This window comes from Panicum virgatum, chromosome 5K, assembly GCF_016808335.1.
Source record: "Panicum virgatum strain AP13 chromosome 5K, P.virgatum_v5, whole genome shotgun sequence".
Taxonomy (NCBI): Eukaryota; Viridiplantae; Streptophyta; class Magnoliopsida; order Poales; family Poaceae; genus Panicum; species Panicum virgatum.
Window position 1 is genome coordinate 59843069 of NC_053140.1, and position 24211 is coordinate 59867279.

General features: G+C 50.9%; 4 protein-coding genes and 1 non-coding gene across 7 annotated transcripts; 1 reads left to right on the top strand and 4 right to left on the bottom strand.

Annotated features, from left to right (window-relative positions):
- The first annotated feature begins 1334 nt into the window (after nt 1-1334).
- LOC120709132 (E3 ubiquitin-protein ligase At3g02290-like) lies at nt 1335-4334 on the top strand. 3 transcript variants are annotated; one of them, XM_039994664.1, is made up of 7 exons: nt 1335-1508; nt 1967-2045; nt 2133-2389; nt 2531-2656; nt 3288-3720; nt 3818-3927; nt 4068-4334. In XM_039994664.1, exons 4-7 carry the CDS (start codon nt 2537-2539, stop codon nt 4092-4094), a joined length of 690 nt encoding a protein of 229 aa, XP_039850598.1. In that variant the 5' UTR covers nt 1335-1508; nt 1967-2045; nt 2133-2389; nt 2531-2536; the 3' UTR covers nt 4095-4334. The 3 variants fall into 3 exon arrangements, with proteins under 3 accessions (XP_039850598.1, XP_039850597.1, XP_039850599.1); XM_039994663.1 differs by lacking the exon at nt 1967-2045 and having other exon boundaries at nt 2256-2389; XM_039994665.1 differs by lacking the exon at nt 1967-2045 and having other exon boundaries at nt 2291-2389.
- A 242-nt stretch (nt 4335-4576) lies between these two features.
- On the bottom strand, nt 4577-7492 carry LOC120709131 (transaldolase-like). The gene is made up of 6 exons (XM_039994662.1): nt 7228-7492; nt 6191-6362; nt 5738-6088; nt 5434-5622; nt 5160-5342; nt 4577-5031 (listed from the first exon to the last, which is right to left on the bottom strand). Exons 1-6 carry the CDS (start codon nt 7374-7376, stop codon nt 4786-4788), a joined length of 1290 nt encoding a protein of 429 aa, XP_039850596.1. The 5' UTR covers nt 7377-7492; the 3' UTR covers nt 4577-4785.
- Nucleotides 7493-9580: 2088 nt separating this feature from the next.
- On the bottom strand, nt 9581-14673 carry LOC120709133 (probable glucuronosyltransferase Os01g0926400). The gene is made up of 4 exons (XM_039994666.1): nt 13375-14673; nt 10843-11231; nt 10509-10750; nt 9581-10396 (listed from the first exon to the last, which is right to left on the bottom strand). The coding sequence occupies exons 1-4, from the start codon at nt 13490-13492 to the stop codon at nt 9883-9885; spliced, it is 1263 nt and encodes a 420-aa protein (XP_039850600.1). The 5' UTR covers nt 13493-14673; the 3' UTR covers nt 9581-9882.
- Nucleotides 14674-15274: 601 nt separating this feature from the next.
- Nucleotides 15275-15347, bottom strand: TRNAF-GAA. Its single transcript has one exon. It is a non-coding gene; the product is annotated as a tRNA-Phe (tRNA).
- A 631-nt stretch (nt 15348-15978) lies between these two features.
- Nucleotides 15979-19946, bottom strand: LOC120709135 (probable glucuronosyltransferase Os01g0926600). The gene is made up of 4 exons (XM_039994667.1): nt 19640-19946; nt 17371-17759; nt 16938-17179; nt 15979-16851 (listed from the first exon to the last, which is right to left on the bottom strand). Exons 1-4 carry the CDS (start codon nt 19740-19742, stop codon nt 16338-16340), a joined length of 1248 nt encoding a protein of 415 aa, XP_039850601.1. The 5' UTR covers nt 19743-19946; the 3' UTR covers nt 15979-16337.
- Nucleotides 19947-24211: the final 4265 nt, after the last annotated feature.

Here is a 24211-nt window from a genome sequence, read left to right on the forward strand (position 1 = left end):
GTCAACGGAGCCAGCCAAGCAGCAGCAGCAGCTACGGCCGGCCTACGGAGGCGACGGCATGTGGCCGCAAGGTCTGGGTGTTCCGTTGTGCTTCGATGACAACCAACCTAACAAGGCAGGCAGCAACATCCCCAGAGCGAGCATGCCGTGCAGGTTGTCACTCAGGCAGTGCCACTCTAGACGCCAGATCTGGCCACCACCAACTACTAGATGCCTGTAGGTACCAACTGCCGGTGTCCTAGGGCTAGACGCCACGGCTCAAATCTTGCTGCCATCCTGCCGCTTCAGCATAACGATGCACACGATGAGCGGACTGATTATATGACCAAGCTACGGGTGATTTACATCTTTAGAATAAGATTTAAACTTGTGAAGAAAAAGCAGTGTATCCGTGCACAACGCCAGCTCAGCTGTGAGAATGACGGAAGGACCTCTGCTGTACAAATTGTGCTACAATGGAAAATATGGCAGTTTTTTTTGTGAAAAATAATGTGCCAGATCCAGAACTGTGACGGGGGACACATAGCTGAGGAAAAATGCAGAGGTGTACGAGCACCGGCGGTGGTGTTGTGAGCTATGACGTTGGGCGGCTGGGTTGGGTTCGTGGGGGTGTCTATTTATCGCTTAAGTGATTTTTCCAAATTCTATCGTAGAAGTTTACTGTTCATCTTCTTCACCCCGCCCTGCGTCCTCCGCCTCCGCCCCTTCGGCCTCCGCCCCGGCCGTCGGCTCTTGCCGCAGCGCCATCCGCCCACCAACCACCGCCGGCGCATCCCCACCTTCCCCTAACCTCTCCGACGCCACGCCCCCGCCCGGGACCTAACCCGCCAGCCGGTACCCACCGCCCCGGCCGCCGGCGCTCCACCGTGCCGCCTCGCCACCCTCCCACACACCACCGCCCACCGCCGGTCGATTCCTCCCCCCACCACCTTCTCTTATAGGTAAAGCCGCCCCACCTTTAGCAACCCCGAATCCTAAGACCGCCGCCACCCTCCACCACCCCGGCCGCCGGCGGCCGCTCCGCCCACCAACCACCTCTCCTTGGCCACCCCTCCCCTTTTCCTAGCTTGCAACCTCCGCCGGCGGCTGCTCCCTCCTCCCCTGCTCAAGGAAAATGATGAGCAGCAGCGCCCGGCGCTTGTGTGCGATTGGGTTGAAACCATTGGCATATGCGATAAATAGAAACGCGGTCCGTGGCGGCGTAGAGTTTACCTGGCGTGACCATAGATCACCATACAGCGACACCCCACCCCACCGCACCGCACCGGCCCGGAAGCGACCGACTGACTCCGCACGCGCACCAACCCTCCGCTCCGCCGCACTCCCCACGCCCCCCCTCCACCCCCCAACTCAACTCCTCCGCGGCACAGGCACAGCACACTCCTCCCCCTCCGCTTCTCTCGCTCCCCGTCTCGCCGCTTTCCCCTCCCCCCTTCCTCCCGGGGCGCCGGGGCCTCCAGAATCCACCTCCCGCTCCCGCCGCCGTACCCGGCGGGTTCGTACGAGAGGTGAGCTCCACCTCCACGCCGCGCGCCCCTTCCTCCTTTTTCCCTTGCCGCTGTCACTCGGTGCTGGGTCCCTGAACCACCAGCCTGTCGGCGCGGCGCCCGTGTTCCGGTCAGTTCGCAGCGCCCTTCCAGTGTGCCAGCGCCGGCGCCGACTGGCTGCGGTGGGACTCCTTTGCCCGCCTATCGCCGATCGGTATAAGATGCAGATCGGCCGCTGGTAGGATTTGTCTTGTGTCAAGTCGCTGTGTTACTTCGGAGGTGCCAATGCTCTGAGCAACCACCTCGCTCTACTCCCAGCACTTATTACTAGTTCCCTCGATGGCTGCAAGGATCTAGCAGCCTAGCCTAGTGTGCTTTCATCCGTCCTAATGCTGCACGGGCACATCACTTGTGTTTCCAGGGCAGTGGCTTCATTCTCTGGATTCCCTAAAAATATGCCCACCTTATTTTTTTGACAGAAATCAAGGGTACCATTTTGGGGCGCACCTGTTACTCCTATGCTTTGTCCTGCATCAAACTGCCAATGCAAGTATAAATGTATAATGCACCCACCTTCATCCAATCAGTATCTAGAATTTCAGTACCCAGTGTCTATGAACTGATATGAAAGCATCTATCTTGCAGCTGGAAAGGCCTATAAGAAAAATAGGCCCACGCACTTAGGATACTTTTGGGGTTAAACCTTTATTGCGATTTTGCTCAATGGACTAATCTGAACATCGCACCTTTCATTTTCTTTGGTTTCAGCTTGGTTAATGTTTTGCTGCTATCTTTGATGGTAGACTCAGTTTTCCACAACCGCCTGGAAATTTTGTTCCAGCTCCATAGTTAGTACCAACCATTTTCTTTTTGTCCAGCGGGATTACTGGGCAACTTCAAAGGTAATTTTCCCCCGTATACCTTATGTTATTTCCTTCAGTTGTCTCCAGTTTGATAATGTTCTGGACGTGGGAGCTTCAGAACTAGTCCTGTTTACGTTTGCTAACTCAGACTCTGATACTTCTAGTTAATGCTATTTCCAGTGAATTATGGGTGGATTCTGCTGCTGCCTCAGTACTGAAGATTTTGAGGAATATGTCCATCCCAGCAACCCTATCTATAGGCAATGCATGTCATTAAGGCATTTGTTCCACAACATTTTTGGCGGGGTAATATGCATAATCAGTTTTTTTTTTGTATTTTCTATATACAAAAACAACCACTTACATTTACATGCAGAATTGTTACTTCCGTCATCCAGAATGCTGATATGCTGGCATGTTGTTACACCTCACTATTGGGACTAGCGCGTTGATATGATCCAGTTGTTTGACCATGCTTGTGAAGAGTTAGATCACGTGCGATTTTCTCGTTTCTGGCAAGAGATCATGTATGCTGGCCATGGCCTGGATGCATATGTACTATTGGTCACATGATTTATGCTGCCCATATTGCGTTTTCTCTAGTATTAGGTAGTGCCAGTTATGGATATCATCATATCAAGTATAAGGGCACAAAATCGTAGTGAGCATGCAATGATCTTCTGAACACAACTAAAAACTACCTTAAAAATGGGGGCAAACATGGACGAGGTGAAATGAGGAATATACATACATGGCTAGATAGACCTAGGGCGCTCTTTTAATAGTTATGTTTAGATAAATGATATAATTGCAATGAAGCAAGTCCATCTAGTTACATTTTCCCCAGTGAATTATCAGGGTTCGGTCTGTTTATTATCATATATTTGGACTATTGTTTGTTATAACTGTAGCATTTCCATTTCCTTGTTCTATGCAGTATACTGCAACATTCCAGAGGCTTGAATCTAGGCCAAGTAACCCAGCCCAAGGGACTGCTCTGCTGGGATCCGCTAATCCAAGTGCTAGCATAAATGACAGTTCGCTAGCTGAAACTTATCACCTTGTTTCTAGACCACCCCCCTATGATACTGATCCCAGATATGCCCGTGTTCAAAGAGAGGGACTGGTATCAAGGCGTGAGAAGTCTATAAATCTCGCACAAGAAGAGTCAGTAGCCCTTAGACGCAATGGCAGCAGCTCTGGTATTGAGCATTTAGCTGCTCAGAAGAAACGCAGCAGTACTGAAAATGAGGGTGAATATAAGGTCCATCGTTCCGAATCGATGAAGAGTTTGTCTGCAAAATCTTATAGTAGCAACTATGCGGTTGTCGGTTCAGAAGATGAGGATGTGTGCCCTACTTGTCTGGAAGGTTTGTATTCCTATAACTTTGCCTAAACACATAGCAGTTTATTTTTTGTGTCTGAACATTTTTTGACCGATCCATTACGATTAATTTCACTATGCAGAATATACCCCCGACAATCTGAAAATTATAACTAAATGCTGTCACCATTTTCATCTTGGTTGTATTTATGAATGGATGGAGAGAAGTGATACATGTCCAATTTGTTGCAAGGTACGATACTGATAGTTCAGCACTTATAGTTTTCAAACCTCAAACAGAGATCATCATTTATAATCACCTATCACCATTCCCTTAGTTTTTATATTATTTGCTGAGCTGACAATATATCCTCCAATCTGATTGCTCTGCAGGAAATGGAGTTTTACGAGAGCCCATGAAACCATTTTGTTTTGCATCACACCTCACATCAGAGCAAAGGAAATTGTCTACAGTATAGAATGCCGGGGAACTGTAAATAATAGTTATGTGCTGTCCAAATAGATCTCTTTCTCGAGATCAGTTTCTTACATGTACTGAAATGACGATCTTACTAAAATTCGTGCTAGAATTTGCTTGCCCGATCTTTGGTTACATTAACCCAATTTTAATAGTGATGTGAGCAAATTATTTCAAGTTTATTTCAGTCACTGTGAGTAAGTTAATCTAGGAATTTGCTTGTAACTGAAATAGAATTTTTATCTAGGAAGCAAAGATCATCATTAACTGAAATAATTTGCTTGTAACTGCTTGCCCGATCATCATTAACAGAATCAATAGGCACTCGGGGGGAATTTCAGTCATTGTGAGCAAGTTTATTGCCTGTTGATTCTGTTAATGATGATCTTTGCTTCCTAGATAAAAATTCTATAAAAACACAATATATCCAAACTCAATAAACTTGCTCAAAAATTATTTATTGGATAGCGCATAGCAGTTACAAGCCTCGTTACACAAGCCAGGCAAGACTAGAATACAAAGCTGATTCACAGAATCAAGAGCACCCGCACAGTCACAAAACTAAGAGGAGAGCCAGCGAGCTAGCATTTTATTTAGTAATCGTTCACCTGCAGGTACCAAAACATTTCAGTTTTACACACTTGCCGTCTTGAGGCTGTTGCCCTTCTCCTGAAGACTCACAAGTAGGCTGTCAAAGCTCTTCTTGAACGAGTCTACTCCTTCCAGCTCAAGCTGCTTCCCCACCTCATCCCAGTCGATGCCAAGCTTCTCCAGGGCACTGTATACACCTTCTGCCTCCGACACATTCGCATCAACTGTCCTTGAAACAGTGCCGTGGTCTATGAATGCATGCAACGCTTGGTCGGGCATCGTGTTGACCTGAAAGCAGAAGGGAATAACACATGTTAAGCATCATTCCAAGGTTGTGGCCCTTGCGTGATGATAGAAAAAGAAGATATCTATGATTCGAACTGATTCAATCCATGGAACTCATTGTGCAAACACACCGTGTCAGGTCCAATCAGACTGTCCACATAAAGGGTGTCAGGATAAGCAGGGTTCTTGACGCCAGTTGATGCCCACAACAACCTCTGTTTCTTGGCACCTTTCTTAGCCAAAGCTTCCCATCTTGGGCCAGAGAATTTCTTCTGGTAGAGCTGATTTGCTAATTTTGCCTGTGCTACAGCAGCCTGGCAGAAAAGAGGTACGTCATATTGCAGAACTGCATGGACAATTTACTATGTCCTATATTAAGAAGCAGGTGATTCTTATTTTATTTACCTTTCCTCTAAGGGCAAGCGCCTCAGGTGTTCCAATCTTTTCGAGCATTTTGTCAACAAGGGTGTCAACTCGGCTGACAAAGAAGGACGCAACACTGGTAACTCGAGATAAGTCACTCAAACCCGATGCCTCCAGCCCATCAAGGTAAGCATCAATCACAGCCTCATATCTTACAATAGAGAAAATAAGCTGCAGGAACAGCAATGAACTTGTGATCAATAAGCTTGACCGCAGTTCGGCAAGACATAGTTTTACAACAACAATACCATAAGGAGGCAGTGGCAAGACAGAACTCAGCACTTACTGTGACGTTGACGCTAATGCCATCAGAGATGACTTCCCGGATAGAAGGAACACATTCTGCAGTAGCAGGGATCTTTATGTAGACATTGGGGCGGTTGACCACTTTGTGCAACCACTTTGCAGCCTCAACTGTTCCTTGAGTGTCATTTGCCAACCTAGGAGACACCTCCACAGAGACATACCCATCAGCACCATCTGTCTCGTTGTAGATAGGCTCAAAAAGTTTGCACGCATCTTGGATATCCTTTATAACGAGTTCCCAGTAAGCACTCTCTGCATCCTTTCCAGCTGTAATGAGCTGCTTGAATTGATCATCATATGCGCTTGATGATGAAATGGCTTTCTGGAAAATCTGCATCGTGTTGAGAACAGGGTTAGGAGTGTGATTCTGTGAAGGCACAAATATGTGAGTGATCATACAATATGCACAAAAAAGGTGGAAATGGAGGATTACCGTAGGGTTGCTGGTGACTCCGCGAACACCACTGGCGATAAGGGGCAGCAAGTCAGTGACAGGCCTGCAGAGGTTGTCGTACCATGGTGACAGGCCCTGGAGCTCATAGAGATCGTGAAGTGCGGTCTTCTTGGTCGGAGCACCATTCCCTTCCTTGGCAGAAGCCATCGCACTGAAAATTGCATTTTACAAGGTAAGCTCATGTCCACAGGCTAGTTGAATAGCAAAAATGATGATGATATGTGTGATGAATTATTCTAAGTTAGACCAGAACACAATGATACTATTAATTCAGGGAGCTCATAAAGCTTGTGTCACTGCTAGTAAGTAGTAAATGTGCACCCAAGTGTCATGGACCTATATCTCTATCAGTTTCGTAGTACCACTACCCCAAAAGGCGTTCCTGGTATCCCTCTAGCCTCTTGAAACAATGATGGTATACAACTAGAATTCTTTTGAGGCTAATAGAAAGCGTTTGCTATTTTTGGCTGCGTGTGCCTGCTACAAAGAGGTCTACTACAGCACAAGCGAGTCTGCGACCCACAGGAGAGAAGCAGGAAGCGGCTGTGTGCAGCCGTGATGCAGCAAGCAACCAGCTCCTGGCACGGCACCTAAATAGGAGCGCTTGTACTCCGCCACCTCCACACGGATCTCGCACCCGCACGGTGACCCTAGAAACTGGTATGCCAGAAGGCTCGCCGCCGTCCATTTCCCGATCGAACGGCCGCAGAAATGGACAGTGCTCCGGGCCCGGATCCGAGCGTCTCTATCGCCCCATCAGGCGGCGTGGCGGGCTACGCCACGCATCGACGGGGCGGAGCATCAGCCCGCGATCCAACCTTAGATGCTACCGATCTCACGCAGAGACGAACAGCTCGAATCTAGCGAAACCTCGCCAAAATCAATCGCCCACTCAAACACGCGCACGGAGCTAACGCTACTTCAACCAAACCGCAAATCCAATCCCACTACTAATGAGACAGCGCGCGCTCAAGGCGAGGAAGAGGAGAGAGGGGGAGGAGGGTGGCGTTACGCACATGACGGGGCTCCTGGCGCGGCCGGCGATGGAGACGCGGAACCGGCGCGGGGAGGGGGCGAAGGCGAGGGCGGCGGAGCGGAGGGACGCCGGCGGGAGCAGCGCCGCCGCCGGCCGGGGCGCCGCCAGCTTGGACACTGTGCCGGTCATCGCCGCCGGGGTTGGTGGGATCTGCGAGGAAGGAGAGGATGGATGGGGGGTGGGGGTTGGTCGCTCACGGGCTTTGTTGCGAGGTTTTGGAGTTGAGATTGAGACGAGGGGCTCTATTGCTCGTCAGCATCAATAAGTAGAGCATTTTCTTTTCTTTTCGCCTGCCGCTTTTGCGACCAGACCCCCCGATTCATGTATATTTCTTCCCTTGTCCACGTTCGTACGGTTGTTTCCAAACATTTAAAATGTGACATTGACATGGTACCTATTTGAACCGCACATTTTTTTTCACCGTACAAATCGACAAAACGTTCTTTGCGCTCAAAATGGGGCTCTCGCAATTGTGCATCTTTTATACTTCTTCCTCTATTTTAATTGCTCAACTTAACACTTTTAATACTCATTTTATACATTTTGGCAAACTTGAAAGCACAGCTCTTCCCAGGCACAGCAACACAAGACAGATTAACGTTTGATGTGTCCTATAAACTGCAACCAATGTATATGCACTAATGCAGCTATCAAACTGTCTTTTGACATCTCTGAAAATGACATCAGGTTGGAGGTAGCTCCTTTCTTGACAACGATTTGAGGAAGTGGAAAAATAGTTGAGGTAGAGCCACCTGGTAAGGTTGAGGTGTGCCTTTTTGGCTTTGAAAGGAAAAGGAGTGTGTGAACTAAAGAGAGGAGGAATCAGCAGGTCCATTGGTCGTGTTTCTGATACTTTGGTTGTTGAAGATATTTTTGACATTTCACATTGGCCAAACTAGGCTCTTAATGTAAATGCTAACCAATGAGGCTGCACCATAATAAGGTACTAGTACAATGAAATGACATATTTCATACGAGCACAAAAAAAACAATGTACACTTAATGGCATTCCGTATAGGTATCTCGGCGATACATAGCCTTTTCTTGACACTGCTTCCTTCTAGAGAGCAAATAGTACTAGTATAGTTCTTTAAATAAGGTTGTGTTTAGTTCGCGAAAAAGTTTATATTTTGATACTGTATCACATTTCATTGTCATTTGACAATTAATATTCAATCATAGATTAATTAGAATTAAAAAATTCATCTCGTATAAAATAGTTATACTATTTAATTAATTATTTTTTAACTGTATTTAATGCTCTATATATGTATTCGAAAATTTGATGCGATAGATATTGTAGGAAATTTTTTGAGAACTAAACAGGACCTAAATCAAGCAAACACTGTAGCACCGGAAAACAGAAACGGAAGAAAGGCAAGAGGCATGCCGGTCCCTAGCTTTCCTCGTATTTACGCCTCAGGTTGTGCCGTCTCAACGAGCCAACGATGCAAGCAAAGCGCGCCCCTTAGGCCGAGGAAAAGTCCAAACGAGCCTGGCTGCTAGCAAACTTAGCAGTCAGCCCCAGCGATGAACGCAGGCGGCGGCAGCTGCCTGGCAGGTGGGAGGCGGCTGCTAGCCTGCTACGACTACGATACTACTCCAACAAACCCGTCCAAGTTCAGAACTGTCTTCCTCTTATTTCCCGTTTTGCTTTTCAGAAGGGGTTTCAGTGCATCAACGCGAAACACAGGTGCTGAATTTGGACAGCCGGAACGCTGACGAAAGTGAAGAAACTTGCCCCAAATGGCCGTGCTCAAGGAGCCTGCAGAAAACTGGATGAAGCTCTCATCCACACTCCTGGGCCGAAGCATGCCGTTAACCTCCGTTTCAAAAAAAAAAAGAAACATGCGGTTAATCTCGACGCAGGCAGAGCCACAGCCCTTTCTGCTGTGCTTGAGCTGCGAAGCAGGGTGGTTCCATCCATGGGGCGTGGTGCGTGAAACACTGAAACTTGACCCATCCCAAGGGCCAACTTGCCCTTTGGCCGCTCTGCAGTGGCCGTGCTTGCTCGTGCTGCTGATCCGGGCCGCGCAAGCTGCGGCGACCTGCCTCCGACCGAGCTCCAGAGTCCAAACTCCCCATCTCCTGTTCTGAACAACATGCTGTCGGCAGACGCGCTGCAGGTGCCCCTACTGGCAACTGAAAGAACACCTACCGTCTTCAGATGTTCAGAGTTCAGAGTTTTGCGATCTTTCCCTATTTCTGCTTGCTTACAAAGACCCTTTCTTTCTTTCTTTCTTTCTTTCTTTCTTTCTTTCAGACAGAGTACCCAGAACTGAAACGGCTTTTCAGATGCACCGGAGATTCAGACTTCAGAGCGCGGGGGGAACTGAAACTACTGTCAGTTTGGCAGATGTTCAGGCCAAAAGATCAAGTCGCAAAAGCAGAACAGGTTAATTAGCTCGATTTACATACGCTAAATAAAACACATGGCAACCATCGATGTAGTGACCACTAAATCTAAATCACACAAGGGCTGCCCCTCACGTCTCCCGGGAAATGTCGCTCTATATTGCTGCTGCGTGTAAACTGGTCGTGCAAAAACTAATGCGTGATCCATCCATGAGACGTAAACCCAAGAACAAAACAGAAGAGATGAACAAATGTGAAGGCAGGCGCTGCTGCGCGGCGCCTACCAGGGCTTGAGGTCGCTCTCGAGCCCGGCGTCCCAGTCGAGCACCTTCTCCCCGGGCTGGAGGAACACGCCCTTGGCGTGCGGCAGCTTGCGCGCCAGCCCGTTGAGTATCTGGTCGAAGGCGTCCCCGGGCCTGGCGGGCTGGTGGAAGAGCAGCGCCTGCTTGACGGAGGCGGCGGCGAGCAGGCGCTGCTTGCGGAGGATGTCCTGGAGCGGGATGGAGGTGAGGATGGAGTCGAGGCGCGGCACGTCGCGCTCCGCCACGAACACGCTGATCTGCTCCCAGGGGATGGCGTCCGCGAAGGGCAGCACGATGTCGTCGGCGATGATCACCGGGATGCAGCCGAACACCACCGCCTCCACCAGCCGCGGGCTCCACGGCGCCCACCCCAGCGGGCACAGGCAGAAGATGGCGCGCTGCATGTCCTCGTAGTAGGTCGACGGGTGCTCCGTCGAGATGTCGAACAGCGGGTTGTCCTTGAAGTTCTCCCACACCGACGCGCGGGCGCCCCTGCATCATCCATGGTCATGAATCACATCACATTTCCATGGGAACTGCTGGGTGGGAGCTGCAAGAAATTGAACAAAAAAAAACGCATGATGGATCGGATTGTTGTTGTTACCTGGCGTAGTAGCCGCCCTCGGGGTCGTTGCCCATGTCGTAGAAGAGGCCGCGGAAGTAGACGAAGATGGAGCGCGGCGTGCCGGGGTTGATGAGGTGCGCCTGCATCTTGTGCGGGTTGGCGTAGGGCGGGATGGAGATGGACCCCTCCTGCAGGCACACGTGGTTCCGCTGCCCGAACGTCTGCACCAGCGTCGCGCGCCGGAGCAGCGGCAGGATGCCCCTCACCATCGCCCGCTCCTCCTGAATAATCGCAAACAGTCCAGGTGCCAATCAGTTCACCAATTCAATTCAGTTCTGCAGCCTGATGATGCATCCGGCAATGGTGCACTCACCTGGTAGTGGAAGCAGGCGCCGAAGTCGTGGGGCGTGAGGAAGAAGTGGTCGGCGCCCTCGGTCCTGTTCCAGTAGGGCCACGTGGTGGCGACGTACTTGATGGCGCTGCGCATGATCCGCGGCGCCCGGAACGGGAGGGGGAAGCCCTGCGGCGTGAGGTCGCAGGTGGTGTACACGGGGGTGTAGAACCAGTCGGCCTCCTCCGGGTCCAGCGTCCGCACCGCGCTGGACAGCAGGAACTGGTGCATGAAGATCTCCGCCGCGAACATGTGGTGCAGGCACCGGCTGTCCTTGGCCAGCAGCATCTGGTTGTACTTGCGCGGCATCTCGTACACGAACACCTTCAGCTTCCCCACAGGGTTGTCGTCCAGCACGCCGCCGGCGTCCCCTGCAGCCATCGTTCGTTCATCGATTCATTCATGTCAGCAACAAATCATTTCGCATGCAGATCATTCTTCAGAATCAAATGGATTCATCGTTCATGTAACTGATATGATCGATGCAATGTGCTAAATTAAAATCTGCCTATCTTTCTTTACAGAACCATTTTCAGATTTCAGACAAGGTAACCACAGTGATGGTTCGGTTCATGCTGCAAGCAATCACTAGAGATGAGCGTTTCAAAAAAAAAGAAAAAAACACTAGAGATGAGTACTACAATCGTTAGTGGAGTCGATGCTTTCGGCAGTCCACCAACCACGAAATTTGAACTTTAATCAATAGAATACCGATCCCTTTCTAGTGGTCTCTACTTTAACGATACGGTACGTTATTCTTACCCCTTTCTTTATCGGTACTAATCTGGTCGTTAGCATGTCCGGTTCAAGAAAAAAAAAAACGGTTGAAAGCGCCAGTGGTCAGTTGAGTGAGTGGATGGCCACCGCTCGATCTAGCTGCCACTTATCCTTTCTTTATCGTTATATATACCAAATCAAGCTCTTGCGTTGCAGGCCCCCAAAATGCAACTAATTAAATTGAACACGATCTTGCATGTTAGGCGGCAGACTCCAGTTGTTCTCCCCACAAGAAATGCCAATTCTGGAACTGTTTGGTTGGTCCTAGCTCGAAGCAGCACTATGGATGCGTAATTATTGGGAAGAACACCTCCAACACGGTATAGTACAGTCAGAGAGGCTACAGATCCGAACCATGATCCGCACTGCTAACTGTTACCTAGTAGCAAGCATGATCCGATGCAATGCGGTATCAGGGATAGCAGGCTAGCAATGCAATGGCAATGGTACATGCTTCAATTCAGCAACCAACCGAACCGATCGCTGACAGAGAGCAATTAAGCATGGATTGCTCGATCCATTGCAGAAGATAGCATTTACTCCTTCGTACCTACAGTAATTCTGTGGTTTGGGCCCTGTTTAGTTCCTTTTACATGTAAACACAAAATTTTTTTGCGTGGGAATCTTGCCAATTTAAAGTACTAAATGAAGTCTATTTACAAAATTTTTTGCACAAATGAGTTGTAAATCGCGAGACGAATCTAATGATGCTAATTAATCCATGATTAATCAATAATTAGCGGATGGTACTGTAGCATCACTGTTGCAAATCATGGATTAAGTAGTCTCATTAGATTCGTCTCACAATTTACAGCTCATTCATGCAAAATTTTTTGTAAATAGACTTCATTTAGTATTTCAAATTAATAAGATTTCTTCGCAAAATTTTGGGTTTACAGCTTTTTTTGTTTTTTTTTGCCTTATGCTAGTTGCTGGCACCAGAGTGGCAGTGCAGGTACAGCTCTGTACAGTTGGTGCGAGGCAGCGGCCACGTGGTGGATCACATCATCACAGGGCAGGCGGGCCGCACACGGCAGCCGTTAGAGACAGCCACCGCGATTAATGCTCCCAGAAGAGGCTTCCCAGCTGCGTGCGCGGCGGTGGAAGCCAGACACAAGCGGCTGGGGGAGGGGAGGGACCATCGGATCATGGAATGCGGTGGCGGCGAGCACGAAACCCGGATCAAAATAGGAGCGTGAGCTGTCGGGCGCTGGCGGATCGCGGGGCGGCGTGCCTGCGCCGCGAACGAGCGCAGCCGATTCCGGCCAAAACAAGCGGCGGCGGCGTCATTGCAAATTTGGAGGCGGCGGAGCTGCCAAATCTGAATCTCGAGGGGAGGGACGACCCTCGCGCGCGGCGGCGACCAGTCGACCACGAGTCCACGACCGCGAGCGAATTCAAAACCGAGGAGGAGGAAGCGAGCCAGAGGCGAAGCCACCACTAGGGCGGCCGCCCTAGGTCCCTCTGGCCGGGCGAGCGAGGAGCCGAGCTGCCTAGGAGCCGACGACGGCCGCCGGGCGCCCGGACGTGGTGAAGACGGGGACGGAGCGACGGGCAGACTGCGGATGGGGAAGGACCGAGGGCGACCATGGTGCTGCACTGCCACGTCGTGGGCCTGGAGCGCCGGGCACCGGCAGCCAGCGAGCCTGCACGCGCGCCTTCCGAGGCGCGTTGCACTGTTTCACAGGTACTGTTCCGCCCTAGGTCAGTTGTCTGAAGCGAGCGGCGGGCGCGTACCTGAGATCCTGCCGCGCTGGTGCTGCTGCAGCAGCGGCGCCGCGGCGACGCAGGAGGCGACGAGAAGAAGAGCGGCGGCGGCGGCCGCCGCCGCCCACGGCCTCCGCTCCCGCCCCATTGGTCTTGATCCTGCCGCGGGCGCGCAGGAGTTGACCGAATCAAGCAGGTAGCGCGCCCTCCCGCTCCCGCTCGTGCTGGCGTGCTGGTGGCGGTGTGTGTGGAGCTCGAGCGCCGAGCGGCAGCGAAGCCGCGCTGCCGGGATACTTGTTGCTCGGGGAGAGCGCTTGTCCTGACGCCGTCCTCCGCTGTGCCGGTAGGCTGTCCCTGTCAGGCCCCGATGGCACGGAGCAGAACAGGAGGTGACGAGGCCGGTGGCGACGGGTGAGGCGAGGCGGCCGCGGCCGCTGCGACGGCGAGCCAATGGGGGAGAGGCGCGGCGGAATTGGAATCGGAACCTGCCGGTGCTCTCGCACGCGCGCAGGGGAGGAGAGCGGGCGGGCGGGGGAAGACGAGGAGAAAAAGGGTAAGTAAGGGGAATGGAGCGGAGTGGTGGTGCAGCGCTGCGCGGTTACACGGGTCGCACGCGGCGGGTGGCGTGATACGAAAACAAGAGGAGGCGACCGGCCGACCGGGTCCGGGTCGGGGTCCAATCCGATCGGCAAATGCGTGGTTGGAGTGGTGCTCGGGCTCGTAGACGCGTGCCAATGCTACGCAACTGCTATAGTACAACCCGCCCAACTTGTGGCGCTCATCATGTGGCGACGGCCACGGTACGCAGCTGCAGTAGTAGCTAAGCTAGTCATGTTTCTTGCTAGAGCGATGCAGCCTTGAGCAGTACTGCTCCTGCTGAATTTTCTTATAAAAAAAGGTCTAAAGTCTGATAAAAGCGCAAGTGCTACGAAGGAGCTAGCTAACCGTTTTTTATACGTTCGGAGAGATGAGGTGCACGTGCAGGACAGCACACCCTCGAGCAGCAGCAGCAGCAGCTAACCTTGACATCTCGTGCTGGAATCACGAATCAGCGCAGCAACCCGGCCCTGAACAGTTGAGCTTTATTTCTTCCCGCTCCCGCAGGAAGAAAACAGGTGTGCGCCTCGTTGTCCCGTGGCGCCGTTAGGAAGAAAATCTTTTTTCGCAACTTTGCGTCATATCATATGCCTCTGCATGCATTTTCTTTTAAAGACTTTGCTCTAGCTTTCCCGTCAGCCGAAAATCTATCTATTGTCACGGAACTAAAGCCACAGCGCTTGCAAAAGCAGTGACGTGCAAGCCCGTTTTCATGGCATGGTAATTTCTTTTGTGAACGTCCTTCTCGATCTAGTAGTTCTCTTAATAACCATTCAGAACTCGTCAAGATTGTGACCGGGCAACAAGCGCGTCACATAAAGTCAAGAACTGACGCATAAAACGGACTGCTAATAGCGACCAAGTTTGTGCAGAGGTCATTGGAATTATGCGATCAATTGATATTAGACAGTACAACAGAAAATAAAAACAGTAAAAACAGTAGATACAAGAAACTCCTACATGATTAACATCGATAAGTGACAAGATGCGTTAGTTCTCGTACCATGTTCTAGAACTTGTCAGGACCGTGACCGGGCAACAAGCTCAAGTGTGACACATAGTGTCAAGAATATAACGGACCTGGAATAGCATAACTTTGCCCAAGTCAAGAGCAAGCCCAAAATGGATTTGTCTTGATCCGTGTACACTCTAGCCACAACCAAAACAGGAAAAAAAAGGCAAGAAAATGGCAAAAAGAAGAAGAGAAAGGGATGAAAGACAAAACAGGGGGAAAAAGGGACAAGAAAATGGCAAAAAGAAGAGGAGAAAGGGATGAAAGATAGTTAAATAGGCAAAAATCTTTTAATCAAAATTATAATGTATAAAAAAGGAGTGCGGTGAGCGTGGATCGAACACGCGACCTTCAGATCTTCAGTCTGACGCTCTCCCAACTGAGCTATCCCCGCTTTTGTTTGCTACCTGTAATTGTTTGTCATATCACTGAAACTACTGCTTGTTAACATGAGTAAAGTTGTGTCCCGTCATCTTCCCTGCCGGCCAGGCTTCTCCAGCGCCGACGCCGGATCACCATGGAGGCACATCGCCTGATCGCCAACTTACCGGTACGCATCGCATCCCCTTCCCCCAATTCCCTCCCTCCGGATAAGCAGAGCATCTCCTATTTCCAGTCTGCATCTGTGCACCACCATCAACATGGATCATCGTAGGTGTCTCACCAGTTTGCTCGTCAAGATGAAACATTGGACAACGGCCCCTGTTGCCTTGCGTCCTTCTCACGCTCACCGAAAGCCTCGTACATGTCCATTCCTCTTTTGCCCTGCCCAAACCTCTCCTGGTTTTGGATCTGCGGACTGGCGGCAGATTTGATTTGGGCTTAATTATTGCTTGTCATTACAGCAAGAACACATGATACCATTCTGTCTCGGAATCCAGTATGGATTTGATTTGGGTTTAATCATTTTGCTTTTTATTTTTGTAAAATTCATCCTTTTGCTTGTCACTACACCAAGAACACGACACCTCGCAAAAAGAAAAAGAAAAAGAAAACACATGACACCATTCTGACTCAGAATCCAGTTCTGAAAATCACAGCATTTTGCAGGTTCCCGGATTGGAGCTAACTTTATTCCCCCCATCGTAAACCTGGGACTGTATAATATAATACATATATGATACAACGGCCATACATTACATTTCCAACCATCTAGGCTAACACTAAATAAAGGTTAAAATAGGCACAGTCATACAGGGAAAGCATACCACATTGCCTCAAAGAGAAGCACGGCAGGGGAGAAGGAAGTGAAAGGGCTTTGCATTCAACGATTCAATGGATTGGTTCACTTCATCAGCATCATTGATCAGCCTCTCTTCTGGTTCACTGGCTCTGGTGTTTGCACGAGAACACCAGCCACGGTGATGCTGGCATGCCACTACACCTACCACGGCTTTAGATCGCCCCGGGGGCCCTTGGTCCAGTTCAGCACCTTCTGCCCAGGCTTCAGGAACACATCCTTGCCGTGCGGCAGCTTCCGCGCCAGCCCGTTCAGGATCTGGTGGAAGGCGTCACCGGGCTGGGCGGGCTGCGGGAACAGCATGGCCTGCTTCATAGATGGGTTCGCGAGGAGCCTCTGCTTCCGGAGGATCACTTCCATTGGTATGGAGGTCAGGATGGTGTCCAGCTTGGGGACGTCGTCCTCGGCCACAAAGACACCAATCTCCTCCCATGGGATAGCGTCCGCAAAGGGAAGGACGATGTCATCAGCAATGATCACTGGGATGCAGCCAAAGACCACTGCTTCCACCAAACGGGGGCTCCATGGGGCCCAGCCCAGTGGGCACAAGCAGAAGACGGCACGCTGCATGTCCTCATAGTAAGTTGGTGGGTGGTCTGTCGATATGTCGAACAGCGGGTTGTTCTTGAAGTTCTCCCACACTGATGCACGGGCGCCCCTGTGTTGCACATGGTAGGTGCATCAAGACGCTTGGTTCAATGATTCATTAAGACTACTTGTCAGGTACATAATTTAGATGCATACCTTGCATAGTAACCACCCTCGGGATCATTTGCAGTATCATAGAATAAACCACGGAAATAGACAAAAATTGAACGAGGGGTCTCTGGGGGGACAAGGTGAGTTTTCATCTTCTGCGGGGGAGCATATGGTGGGATGGTAATGGAGCCTTCCTTTAGGCAGACATGATCTTTCTGCCCAAAAGTCTGGACCAGAGTTGCACGGCGAAGCAATGGAAGGACTCCTCGCTCAATTGCCTTCTCTTCCTGAACAATGGGAATATTTGAATGCACAATAGATGAATGATCCTAGAAGTAAACACGAATAGAATGATAAAATATTGTGTAGGGGGAACAATTGGCCTGGGATTCCATTTTATGAGTTTCCAGACTAGGTTCTCTCGATGTTGCGTTGGTAAAACATATGAGGATTCATGGTTTATGGCTCCACAACGCACCTGGTAGTGGAAGCATGCACCAAAGTCATGTGGGACAACAAAGAAATGATCTGCTCCCTCTGTCCTGTTCCAGTATGGCCAGCGCTTGGAAATGAACTGAATCGCGCTTCTCATTATCCTTGGAGACTTGAAGGGCAAGGGATGACCCCATGGGGTCAGGTCGCATGTCGTGTATACTGGAGTATAGAACCAATCAGCTTCTTCTGGATTTAAAGTCCGGATTGCACTAGACAATAGGAACCGGTGCATGAAGATCTCTGCAGCAAACATGTGGCTGAGGCATCTAGAATCCTTGGCCACCATCTTCTTGTTGTACTTGGTGGGCAACTCATACACATATACCTTGAGCCTCCCAACAGGGTCATCTTCTAGCACATCACCAGCACTTCCTGAAATTTGATCGCAATCGCAAAGAAAATGTGAGAATTATGTACTGTAATACCACTGTCGTGGTGCTGCAAATCACGGCCGGGTGGCGGAAGACACCCGCCCTAGCCCAGAGGGTGTGTACTCAGGGGGTTGCTAGTCTTAGATCGATCTCACTCAAGAACTCGAGGAACACAGCCGGATTTAGAGTGGTTCGGGCCGCCGGAGCGTAATACCCTACGTCCACTGTGTGTTGTATTGCCTTCCCACGAGAGTGAGAAGGTGCGAGAGCTTGAGTCCGTCTGGATCTGTCTGACGAGCGCCTCCCTTTTATATCTCAAGGGGGCGCGTACACAGCCGTTGGATCCCCGACAGGTGGGTCCAACGATGCAGTATAAACTAACGTACTGTTCATACATTATGGCGTCGCAGGCAAAGGAGATCTCTCTCTTGGATTCCCTTGCCTGCTCCCGGAGCCCTTCGTCCATCATGTCCTAGCGTTGTCTTGTCAGGTCGGGCCTGTCGTAGCTAGTGGCACCGCCCGTCACATTGCTTAAGCGGGTGGTGTAACTTGCGGCGTAGGCGGCATGATGGAAAAGTGCCGTGCTGTCGTATCCATTTAATGCTGCAGGCGGGCTCTGCGCGGGTGCGGCACAGGCGGCTGCACTGTGCTTCTTGGTAATACGCGGTGCTCAGCGAGGCCTGACAAAGGCTGTCTCACGTACCGCGGCGACAGAGCACGCCTTGTCCACCACATTAAATGCGGTGGGTGGGCGAGTCCCCCTGCGGAAGACTCGCGCACGATCCCGCGTCCTCGGGACACGTGGCGGTTCCGGACCCCTACATGGTGAGGGTAGTCCGGATGGGCGCAGGAGGTCCCGGACCCCTATGGGGGTCCGGGCCTCGGCGGTCAGCACAGAGCTTCCCTTCTTTAGGGACACGTGGCGTCTTCGGACCCTTCCCCAGGCGGGGAGCGGGTCCGGGGCTGTTGGCCTAGTGAGGGAAGAGCCTGACCTGTGGGGCCTGGCTACTCCGCCTTTCCCGCGCAGCTATGGACAACTACGCAGGTCCTGCCTTGCTGCAGTAAGAGTGGGTATCCCTGCTACAGGGTACCGACAACCACAATCCTAATTCAATGGATTCAAACAGGCATTCAAAACCCATTCTTCTGTCCCAGCAAATAGCAGTCCAAGCTACATTGACTAATAACCACAGCACAAAAGTTACGAATTTTGATGAGCAACCACCAAAACAGAATGCGTACTGTGCTAACCAACAACACAATTGTCTTAGTAAGATGTAGCTAAATATCACATAAACTAAGGATTTTGAGAATCCCTGGTTGCTGTGTCAAGAGTCCAGTAATTCAATGTGAGTAATTAGTGGACTCCAACCCAGATGGTTTGGCAAATTTGCTAATTTCTAGGACCTGAGGTGCCCTTGCTTATCTTGTAAATCACAATGCTAGACTAGCTGCTACAAAAGTTTGCTACTTGACAGTGTATCTAGCTTGACCATACTTGGAAAAAGAATCGAACTTCACTTATGCTCAACCGCTCGTCATAGGCAAGTTGAGGATAATAATCCATTGCAGAGCGTGCAACCCAGGGTATAATCACAGTGTAATAGGTTGATCTCAAGATGTTGTAGTGTTCATCGACGGGATGGAATTTCGCTGTGTATGCTGAGCAGTGAACTGAGTGCAGGAGCTAGTTCACTGAATCATCATGGAAACAATAAAAAAAAGGAAAGTGCTAAGAGCGGATACAACCGCCGATCTCGCCAACTACCCGCCCGCTCGCCTCACAAGCTCCGCAGCAGACCAGACGCACGGAATGAACAGAGAGAGAGAGAGAGAGAGAGAGAGAGAGAGAGAGAGAGAGAGAGGTCCCGCGGCGCGTACCTTCGATCCGCTCGGTGTCCTGCGCCGCGACGAGGGCGACGTGGGCGCAGGCGAGAAGCAAGGCGAGCGCCAGGGCCGGCGCCCGCGCGCCCCCCATCCCCATTTAGCCGCCCGCCACCCGCAGCGCCGCCGCCGGCCTTCTCCCCCACGCCCGGCGGCGCTGTCAGGAGGAACGGGGAGAGATGGAGAAGCGGAGCGGACCAGGGGAGGCAGCCAAGCGGCGGTAGGGAAAGCTAGTGGGAGTGATTGCTTGGCAGCGAGGTGGAGGGCGAGGAGTCAAAAGGGCATGGCAGGCAGAGGGCAGAGGCGACGCGGCGGTGGTGGCTTGGCTTCCCTGCGGTTGCGGGGTGTCGCCGTCAGCGATGAGCTGTCGGTGGACAGGAGGTGGTGGGCGCCAGGTTTTCCCCTCGGCCGGGAGCGTATGCATACGGCCATACGGGTACAAGTGTACGAGACACGGAACGCCGCACGCATCTTTTTTGACATGTCACTGCCAGTCAGAGTCAGTCAGTGCTTTTCTTTTTCATCGAAACGGCCAGGCACATACTTTTGCTAATATCCAAAACTGTTAACGATGTGTTTAGTTCGCGAAAAATTTGCGAAAAAATTGTTGTAGTATGTTTCGATTTATTTGGCAATTATTATCCAACCATAAAATAATTAGTTTCAAAAGATTCGTCTTGTCATTTACAACTAAACTGTACAATTAGTTATATTTTTAACTACATTTAATACTCCGTGTATGTATCGTAAGATTCGATGTGATGTGCGTCAGTGAAAAATTTTGAGAACTTTTCGCGGAACTAAACACAGCCTAAACCTCAGTGCTAGTTTATTCAAGCAGAAGTGATGACAATGAATTAAATTTTAATCAAAATTTAAAAACTTTAGCAAAAATATTAGTAATTGAAGCTAAAGTTTAGCATTTAACTTTAGCCCATCAAAATAGGCTTTTAGTATGTGTCACAGACAGAGTCAATGGAGTTCATCAAACATTCAAGCTGCGAGATTTTTATAGAGCTACTATCCGATTGATGAAGCACGTGTGCCCTACTGGAAGTGATCTCGATTGCATTTCCATGTTGCTCCGTGAGAGGCAGTGGAGGCCTGCTCCTTAGTGTGATGAGTGATTGTCAACATGTGGAGTGGACTAACAGTGTGTAGTCGCGACTCTGTGGAGATTGCGCCAGTTCTTGGTCTGTGGTGTGCAGGTACACGGATGGCGCGGTTGCAGCGAGATGGTTTGGACAAGAGCGTGGCGCGTGCCGATGCACCATGCGGCGGCGTTGCGGTGGCAGGGAGCTCGACGACCATGCGAAGGCGGGAGACCTTGCGGTGGCGTTGGAGGCCCGACCGGATGACCGTGCGGTGGAGAAGGGCGGCCCAGATGCTTGGGCCACTGCTGGGCCGCGAGGCGATCCACTCCTGGCGCCAAGGCGGGACGGCGTGGAGTTTGTTGGTACCTCGGGAAAAACCAACGGCAGGATGCGTCGACGTCGGCCAAGTCGAAGAGGTTTCGGCGGGAGGTCGAACACGTGGCGTCATCGGGCTTGGCGGGTGTGCCTGGAAACATCGCGCGGGAAGGTTTCGCGGTTCCTCCAAAACCGCACCCGAACTCGGTTTCGGCAGTTTTCCCAAAACTGCCCCCGCGAAGATTCCAGAAGGACGCGTGGCGACATCGGGAAGATTGCGTCGGGTCGAAGCAAACTACTCCAAGTCGTCGCAGCCGTCGGATGATCTTCAATGTATCTTTTCCAGTTTTGCCCCTAAGGGCCTTGTAGTTTAATTTCAGCACTTAGGGGTAGTCTAGTCTTTAGAGGATGGCTTGGAGAGAAAGGAAAAGTGGGAGGGCAGCTGGCCTGGCTAGTAAAAAAAAAGGAGGCGCCCTCCCTGGGTTGCTTTGCGCTGGAGATAACAGAAGAGGAAAGCCAGGCGCCACCTCCTCTCAGTCCTCTCTCTCTCAAGTTCTTCTTCTCCCCTTCCATCTCTAGGATTCTTGCAATGGATTTTTGAAGAACTTGTAAGGAGATCTTGTGGGAAAGGAGGCCCATCCCTCCTTGTGCCCTCGGGGCTTTGAAATCAAGGTTCGTTTCATGTTCATCTGAGCTCTACATGCATGAATCATCCTAGTCCTTGATTTCCTTGTTCTGGTGTTTCTACTACTTGTTGCTGTGGTTCTTAAGGTTATTCGTGGCGACTAGAATCATCCTAACCAAGTGCTAGAATTCATCTAGATCACGAGCCTTCAAGAACTCAGTTTTAGGAAAATTCTGAAAACCCCGTTCTTGCCTCGTTCTTCGTCGATTCCTCACAATCCATGGAGTGGATCGTCGATTCCTTTGGTGGGTAGGTTCACAAGGTCTTTGTGAGCGTGCCTGCGAAATTTGGTTAGATTTCGACTTGATTTGGGCTTTCAAACGTCAAATCTCTCTCAGGTTGCGGGCTGGAAAAACTCTGCTCCGCTAGGACAGATTTTTCCCTAACGCCGGTTGAACCGACGCTAGCCTTCGCGTGCGTCGGATCAACCGGTGAGTGCGTTTGTCACGGGTTAGGGTTTTTGGGGTTTTGTGTGATTGCACCGGTGCTTTGATTTCCCCAACGTCGGTTTAACCGGCGTTACTAATTTGGTTTTGCTGTTGAGGGCGTTCGACCGGTGTATAGGGTTTTGTCAACGTCGGTTCATCCGGCGTTCATTTGCTTCGGTCTGTGAACCCTCTGGACAACTGCACCGGTGATGGAGTTTTTGGGAGCATCGGTTTAACCGGTGTTCATTGGGTGTTTTGACGCATTTTGCAGTGTCTCTGGACAACTGCACCGACGCTCCGTTTGATTTTGTCGGTTTAACCGGTGAGGCAATGTCGGTTAAACCGACGCCTTTCAAGTGTGACCGTCGGTTCGACCGGTGTTCGATTTTCCTTGCTGCAGGCTCTGTATCACCGGTCTAACCGACGCAGTTCAAACGTGTGTGTCGGTTCAACCGGTGATATATACCTTGCGTTGTTCTTGCACTGTCTTTGTGCGTTTGCTTCCGTGTTTGTTTGCATTGGTTCCTAGGGATTTCTTGTGTTGTTGTGGCTTCACTATAGCTACTACACACTTTGCCTAGGACTAGGGTTGGGGTGCACTCTTGAATCTTGAGCCGAAGTTTTGTTTCGCGATAATTCCCGAAGGCTCCCATTCACCCCCCTCTGGTCGCATTTCTCGGTCCTACAATTGGTATCAGAGCCGGGACGGTTTCTCTATAGCCTTCTCCGGTTCTAAACCGTTGTGCGACCATGGGTTCACCGGGCAAACCCCCGATCTTCGATGGATCCGATTACGACTATTGGAAGGTGCGCATGCGTGCCTATCTTTTGAGTCTAGGTTCCGAGGTCTGGGAGATTTGCGTGGACCCTGATTATGTGAACCTTGCGGTCCGTACGACCGAGCTTCAGGTTAGGAGACATGAGGTCAATAGCAAGGCGTACAACGCTCTCATAGCCTGTCTCTCTCGTCCTGAGTTCGATCGTGTCAGCGACCTTCTCACAGCTCGGGAGATCTGGACACGGTTGGCCAATTTCCATGAAGGAACCAACCATGTCAAGTCGAGGCTGTATGAGACTCACCGGCGGGAGTACGAGAACTTTTCTCAGTTGCCGGGTGAGAGCATCGACACCATGTTCAGTCGTTTTCAGTCGATTGTGAACAAGGTGCGTGCGAACCAGCCACAGGGCACCCAGGCCTACTCCGATCATGAGAAGGCTATGAAGCTTCTCTATGCTCTTGATCGCAAGGTCTGGGAGGTGAAGGTCCAGACTATCATAGAGTCTGCTGGCTATGAGACCCTCACTGTGGATGAGCTGTTCAGTAAGCTCAAGGCTTCGGAGGTGGAGAAGCTCTCTCGAGCTAAGATGGAAGGCAATCATGCTGATGCCTTCGCCTCCAAGTCTATGGCCCTGGTAGGCAACTCTGGAGCTAACCCTGATCCTTCTCTTGGAGGTTTTTGCTTGTCTTCTCTTGTGTCTGTGACAGATGAGCAGCTGGAGGTGCTGGGAAACGAGGAGCTTGCATTGATCATCCACAAGTTCCAGCGTGCCTTCAACAACAGACAAGTACGAGCGAAGACCTGCTTCATCTGCGGCAAGACCGGCCACTTCGCCGCCGAGTGCCCCAGGAAGAAGAGTTCCAGGGATGATGACGGCCGCTCCAAGCACGAGGAGTACCGCGAGCACCGCCACAAGCACAAGAGTGGGCACTCCCACAAGAAGAATGGCGGACGTTCCAAGCGTCACCACGAGCGGAAGAAGAAGAACGTCGGCAAGTACAAGGACAAACAGGCGTTCGTCGCCCAGAGCGAGGATCACTCCTCCACCAGCCAGAGTTCGACGTCTTCGTCCTCATCTAGCTCCAGTGACTCCGACTCACACCACCGCGGCGAAAAGAAGCGGAGCTCCAAGAAGAAGGCCACAGAGGGCTTCACTGGCCTTTGCCTCCATGCTGGGAAGGCGGCCGGTCTCTGCACCATGGCCATCGACTCCGACGCCGACGGAACTCCTTCCACTACTGCAGAGCTTGCACCTCAGCTAGAGTCAA

Coding starts and splice junctions, on each gene's coding strand:
- LOC120709132 (XM_039994664.1), top strand. CDS start 2,537: ATGGGTGGATTCTGCTGCTGCCTCAGTACTGAAGATTTTGAGGAATAT. Junction 2,657..3,287: donor TCCACAACATTTTTGGCGGG/GTAATATGCATA, acceptor TGTTCTATGCAG/TATACTGCAACATTCCAGAG. Junction 3,928..4,067: donor CATGTCCAATTTGTTGCAAG/GTACGATACTGA, acceptor ATTGCTCTGCAG/GAAATGGAGTTTTACGAGAG.
- LOC120709131 (XM_039994662.1), bottom strand. CDS start 7,376: ATGACCGGCACAGTGTCCAAGCTGGCGGCGCCCCGGCCGGCGGCGGCG. Junction 6,363..7,227: donor CGCGCCAGGAGCCCCGTCAT/GTGCGTAACGCC, acceptor TGCAATTTTCAG/TGCGATGGCTTCTGCCAAGG. Junction 5,343..5,433: donor CGCTTGCCCTTAGAGGAAAG/GTAAATAAAATA, acceptor CTTTTCTGCCAG/GCTGCTGTAGCACAGGCAAA.
- LOC120709133 (XM_039994666.1), bottom strand. CDS start 13,492: ATGGGGCGGGAGCGGAGGCCGTGGGCGGCGGCGGCCGCCGCCGCCGCT. Junction 10,751..10,842: donor GCGCCTGCTTCCACTACCAG/GTGAGTGCACCA, acceptor GCGATTATTCAG/GAGGAGCGGGCGATGGTGAG. Junction 10,397..10,508: donor GAGGGCGGCTACTACGCCAG/GTAACAACAACA, acceptor TGGATGATGCAG/GGGCGCCCGCGCGTCGGTGT.
- LOC120709135 (XM_039994667.1), bottom strand. CDS start 19,742: ATGGGGATGGGGGGCGCGCGGGCGCCGGCCCTGGCGCTCGCCTTGCTT. Junction 17,760..19,639: donor GGACACCGAGCGGATCGAAG/GTACGCGCCGCG, acceptor ATCAAATTTCAG/GAAGTGCTGGTGATGTGCTA. Junction 17,180..17,370: donor GTGCATGCTTCCACTACCAG/GTGCGTTGTGGA, acceptor CCCATTGTTCAG/GAAGAGAAGGCAATTGAGCG.